The following is a 6049-nucleotide window of genomic DNA, read 5'->3' on the forward strand; positions in this document are numbered from 1 at the left end:
CTACTTTATCAGGCATTACAGGAAAGACGAAATGAAAATGACATAGAAGCTTTTCTGAAGACGGTCGGTTCTTTTCACAGATACATTCATATAAAAACACCCGCGCTGCATTTTAATTTTGAAACGTGCAGTGCTCCGTTTATTCAATGAAGCATAAGCCTTTTGGAAAATCTATTTGTGGCGGTCCGTCTGTTGTGACAAGCCGCCACAAATAACTCAATGTATGGGAAACACTGGACACTTCTATAAGTCAAATGGCCAAGTGATAACAAAAATAAAAGAGTTCACACATATTACACAGAATGCTGCTCATAACTGCTTAAGAGTGCGCTGGCCACGAGCGATGACATCGTGGAGGCTATTGTCGGACCCACACACACATTTCATGAGGAAAGTTATCATGCACGTTATAATCAGCCCAGAAGTTTCGTCTGAATTGCATATGTTTCTACTTTCACATGCAAATGACTTGCACTTATGAATATGATAACGTTCCGGCATCAATTCTAGTAGGGTAAAACATAGTTACGCTTTCGAAACGGTCTGTTTTGCCCTGCCATCATTAGCTGAAGCTGTGTGTGAACAAGAAGCGGCTGCAGAGTGTGAGCTGCTCCGTCTCTCACGCAGCCAGAGAGAGATTCTCCGGCGTTCTGCAACAACGCTTAGCTGCCCGCAGATGCGCCTGCCTATAAATCGGCCTAATTTGCAGCATAATCGGCCGATGCCGATTAATTAAAAAATGCCAAAAATCCGATCAATCGGTCGACCTCTAGACATACACTGGTATTGCGGTATATTTAAAAATTCATATCGTAACAAAAATAAACACCGGTATTCGGTATGAACCGGTATACCGCCCAGCACTACGATATAAGATGTATGACCACTGGTCATCTGAAATAGGAATAGAAAGGTCTAGTTCCCAAATCTCTTTGAAACACTGATAGATCAGGTATGAAAACAAACACCATACTTTTGATGATAACTGCTGCACGTTAAAGTGCTGTATGTTTTTATTGAGTATAAATATATAGCCAGTGACACGTCACGCAGTTAAAATCCCCACCTAGAACTGATATATGAGAATGGAGATTTGACAAAAAAAGAGATTCAATTCAGCAAGAATTAAAGTATAATAATAAAAGAGTTTCTGACCAGCAGTAAGGCTGAATTAATGTTGAAATGCCACAGCCGGTGGATTTGTCATGGCAGAGGATGATAAACCTGAGCGACTCGATTCTGTCTGTAGTTTGACGAGCAGAGCCGAGTCTTCTGAAGAAATGAAGCCTGTTATGATGAGTCGATGCTAGTTTAGCAGCTAATGCCGAGTTCACACTGCACGATTTTAGCCCGATTTTTCACTCGCCGGCAGGTTTTGCGAAATCGCCGACAAATGCCAGAAATCGGAGGCAAATCGGTGCTCGTTCACGCGAGTTACAATCACGCAGTGTGAATTATCAAAGACGCGATCTGAGGGAATTGCTGACGCCCGTGAAATATTTGGCATGCTAAATATCTGGAGCTGTCGGTGATTCACAATCACGCTGTGTGAAATGAGTTCTGACTGAAAAACACATCGGCGATGACCTACAGCCAATGAGAGACCAAGATACAGGGCAGAGGGAAGTTTGGGGAGGAGTTATATGAAACGTAGTTTGCGGACCAGTGTTGCAAAATCCGCGATTGCCGCCGGTTGTTTTTTATGTCAGCAGGTTGAAGCGACCCCAATAACGTGATATTTAGGCCCTGGAATGTTTACCCCCCAAACGCGATTTTTACTGGGGGACCCCCTCGAAAGCAATTTGGCTATTTTCAGGCTAGTTTTGAGTAGTAATTGGGCGGGTTTTGTAGCGAAAACCTGGCAACCCTGCACCAGACAGAGCTGTCGGCGATTCCTCCTATTGTGAAGTCATGCAGTGTGTAACCTCCTGTCGCCGATCCATCGTGCAGTGTGAACACAGCAGCAACTGAATGCTACCCCAGATAGTCACGCAGTGTGAAAACAACGGCGATCCGACGAGTGTGAAAATCGTGCAGTGTGAACTCGGCATAACACACCCCGTCATTATCAGGACAAGTTATATTCATTTATAGAGAACTTTATACAATACAGATCCTTTCAAAGCAGCAAACAGTAATAAAGAGGGAAATGACTGTGAAACTCATCAATTTCTGCTGTATATCAGTTCAGATCTGATGTAGTTTAACCTCACTGTTCATTATTTACAGCAGAAACACGGGTAAGAGAACAGCTGAAATTGTGAAAGCCAAATAGACATAAAGGTTTGTGTAAAACCTGCAGAAAAGGACAAGAAAATTGATGATGGGCTGTTGAGTTGTTGATAAATAATGCACAGTCCTGTTAATTTGTGATTGTTCTTCCATTAGCGTCAGTTAGTTTTGTGCTGCTGCTGTTTGTTATATTTCTCATTCTTTCCTCCGTCTCATGGACTCCGATCTGAGATATTCTTAACGTTATCTCTGCTGGTTGAAGCTATTTATTTCGTTTAGCAGAGCAGCCTGAGCCGCTGATCAGAACACACCGAAGCGGTCTGCTGTTTGTGAGTTTCTCTGTGTCTGAAGCACACGAGGTCAGAGTCGAGAGTCTGTCCTCGAGACGCTCCCTCAGCTGTCAGGATCAGTGCTGTTCACAGTGAAGGAACTACGTCCGTTCACATTTAGCGTCATTGACCCTGCTGTCATCCATGCTAACGCCCATGTAGCTGCACACAGATGCGTTAGCGTGCGTATCGTGTTCTTCTCTCTAACTGATTTGCTCTGTGTTTCTGATCAGGGTCGACATGTCAAAACCGGGCAGCTGGCGGCCATCAAAGTCATGGACGTGACTGAAGTAAGTGCACACAACTCACAGAGCCACGCTTTTCACATCAGTGTGTTCAACAAAACCAATGAATCAAACAAGTATTATGAAATGGTCAAGAAAGGTAGTGTATGAATCCATAAACAACAGGAGGAGCACTGAGCACAAGTACTGCACATCTGTACTCAGACAAACTCCTGCTGTGTGTGTGTGTGTGTGTGTGTGTGTGCTCAGGATGAAGAAGAGGAGATTAAGCTGGAGATTAACATGCTGAAGAAATACTCTCATCACAGAAACATCGCCACGTATTACGGCGCCTTCATCAAGAAGAGTCCTCCAGGACACGACGACCAGCTGTGGGTCAGTCTCACACACACACACGCACACTCACACACACTCCTCAGGAACCTCCTCCTGCCTCACATTTCACCTGATATCCGCTCTCAGTCTAATCTGTCTATGTGTGACCCACAGGTCAACAAGGGTTTCATCTGTGTTCATGTTAAATACTGACTAGATCAGATTCTACTCAAACAGCACTGTTCACTCTAGTGACCGTCTCGGACCTCACCGTCCTCACTGGGACTAATGATTTCTGATACCACACGCCTTTGGAAATATTAATGACAACAAACTTAATTAAACAACAGCACGTAGATTTCAAGTGTAATGAGTGTAATGTAACATGTTTCAGTCATTAAGAGAAAAAAATCTGGAGCTGAAGATCTGAGCAGAGTTCATCCACTGACAACAATACACACCGATCCCATGTGTGTGTGATTCAGATTCAGAACGGATGCAACACAGTCTTCATTAATGAGTCAAACTGAACAATAATGTCAGGTGTGTCTCAGCCCTTCAGGTGTCATGCTTCTGGACTGTCTGTGTGTATGTTTTCCTCCCCATGTGCTCTCAGTGACCCAGTTTTTCTGTCTCTCGTTGATTGTTCATTTGATTCAGGTGTGTCTTTTCAATTACCCTCGTTTCGTGCTGTATTTAAAGTGTGGTTTGCCCTATGTTCCCTTGTCCAGTGTTAAACATCAATGCTATGTGCTGCGTGTGTGTTCTTGCCTGCCCGGTGTTCCCCCTTATTTGGATAATTAAAGACTGTTATTCATGAATCTCCTGCGTCTCCGCGTCCTTCGCTCCTGCACAGCAGACACCCTGACAGAACACTGGTCCAACAAAAAGAAGTATATTGCATGTTCCCCTCCGTTTGTTTTCCGTGTTTTGTTTTTTCCCCCCCCAGTGGATCCCCTCGCCGCTAAATTCACAGCCGTAGCCCATAAGGACCTGCCCATCTTGAAGTATGTGGTTGAGTTCAGCCAACTCGCCGTTTTAACGGCATTCGACGACGCTGCGCTGAACTCACTTTTCTGGATCGGGGCAAATTACCATCGCCCTGTTGATCATCCGTTGTCTGGAGAGCATCCGGCCCCGATCCAGAGTACAGCCAGACCCAGAGCCCAGCCCACCATCACCTCGCTGCACGGAGCCAAAGCCCGAGCCCGCCGCACGGAACGACAGAGCTGAGGATCGCCGCGGAGCCCGAGCTTCAAGTGACATCAGACCAGGTGCGAGAGCCAGCTGCATTGCTCGCCACGAGGGAGAAGGCCGTGGACAGCGAGAGTGCGGAGAGGAGCTCTGCCCACTGCACCATGGCTGAGGGTGAGCTTATTGTGTACCTGGGACTGCTCTCAGTGACCCAGTTTTTCTGTCTCTCGTTGATTGTGTTCATTTGATTCAGGTGTGTCTTGTCAATTACCCTTGTTTCGTCCTGTATTTAAAGTGTGGTTTGTGCTATGTTCCCTTGTCCAGTGTTAAATGTCAATGCTATGTGCTGCATGTGTGTTCCTGCCTGCCCAGTGTTCCCCCTTATTTGGATAATTAAAGACTGTTATTCATGAATCTCCTGCGTCTCTGCGTCCTTCGCTCCTGCACAGCAGACACCCTGACATCAGGAGCATAAACTAGTGTGCTCACGCTTACAACCTCAACGGGAAGTGCACTAAAAACACCAAACCCTAAAAACTAAACACAACAATCATGAGGCACTGAACAATTGATCAGATAGCATGTAGTAGGTGATGTAAAAACAGTTTTATGTTGTTTTTATTGTTTAATGTTAAAACACATTATAAACATCACACGAGACAGATGTGAGCTTTCAGCCTTGAGACTGATATCAAGCTGACTTTCCTTGCATCTACAGCCATTGCCTGCATTTAAAGCTCTTCATTCCTGTACTGTAGGGAATATAAAACGTGTCAAAAACAGTTGCTTTACTGCAATCTGTAGAAAAGAAGAAGAGACCTGGAGGAGTGCTGAAGGTTTGGTAATGACCAATCAAAAAGAGGTCTGTTTCAGTCAGTCCGGTGAAACGCAGGATCTTAATGTGTTCTCAGTGGATTTCTGCAGGACTGCTTCAGTTATGCTCAGAAGATCACACGTTTATATGGTCTGGAGAACGAGACTATGATATTTCCTGAGACGACTTGCCCCACACACACTCCCCTGTGCATGTGATGTTCAGAGAGACTCGGTTTGTGCTTTATTACCGTCAGCGTCAAGATGAGAGCTGTATTTTACACTGTGTGCTGAGAACTGATCGTCTTCAGCTCCATGTTCTGTATCTGTAGACATCTATGTGTGTGTGTGTGTGTGTATATATACATCTGTGCGTATGTGTGTATACATGTGTGTGTGTGTGTGTCTGTATACATCTATATGTGTGTGTGTATATGTGTGTATACATCTGTGTGTGTGTGTGTGTGTGTGTGTGTGTGTGTGTGTGTGTGTGTATATGTGTTGGCTGTACCTGGGACTGCTGGACTTTGAAGGGGACTTAATAGACTGGGAGGCAGATATATATGCAGACATGCCCATTTTCCTCCCACCTTCCTCGGACTTACCAGTCTGCCCTGAACTGTCTGCCAGCCCTGTTGTTCCTCTGTCTGACACACTCCTGGTGCTGGGAGTCGCGATTTGGTGTGTGTGGGCAGCACACATCGGCCCGGAGAGCCCGGGGGCTCACGGATAGCCACCCACCTGCCCGCTCCTGCCTCCTCCACCGCTGTCGTCTGGCAGCCCCTCTGCTCACCCTCAGCCCACCATCTGTTCGGTGCGAGTCTGCCAGTCTCCATCGTCGGCGTGGCTGGAGAATCCCTTGCTTCTGCCTCCAGCCTCTGTGTCCCACACTCTGCCTCGGCCCGTTGACCCCGCGGATCC

General features: G+C 46.0%; 1 protein-coding gene and 1 long non-coding RNA gene across 4 annotated transcripts in view; one reads left to right on the plus strand and one right to left on the minus strand.

Annotated features, from left to right (window-relative positions):
* LOC107700961 (mitogen-activated protein kinase kinase kinase kinase 4-like) overlaps positions 1–6049 on the plus strand; it is a 58694-nt gene that overhangs the window by 12363 nt on the left and 40282 nt on the right. For all 3 annotated transcript variants that reach the window (XM_016502840.1, XM_016502842.1, XM_016502841.1), the window contains exons 3-4: positions 2795–2851; positions 3056–3181. In XM_016502840.1, coding sequence (XP_016358326.1) covers positions 2795–2851; positions 3056–3181 — 183 coding nt within the window. The remainder of the gene's footprint in view (positions 1–2794; positions 2852–3055; positions 3182–6049) is intronic.
* Positions 3437–5785, minus strand: LOC107700964 (uncharacterized). Its single transcript, XR_001635591.1, has 2 exons — positions 5640–5785; positions 3437–4506 (listed from the first exon to the last, which is right to left on the minus strand). It is a non-coding gene; the product is annotated as an uncharacterized LOC107700964 (long non-coding RNA).

Source organism: Sinocyclocheilus anshuiensis, unplaced genomic scaffold (assembly GCF_001515605.1).
Source record: "Sinocyclocheilus anshuiensis isolate Anshui unplaced genomic scaffold, SAMN03320099.WGS_v1.1 scaffold1550, whole genome shotgun sequence".
NCBI lineage: Eukaryota > Metazoa > Chordata > Actinopteri > Cypriniformes > Cyprinidae > Sinocyclocheilus > Sinocyclocheilus anshuiensis.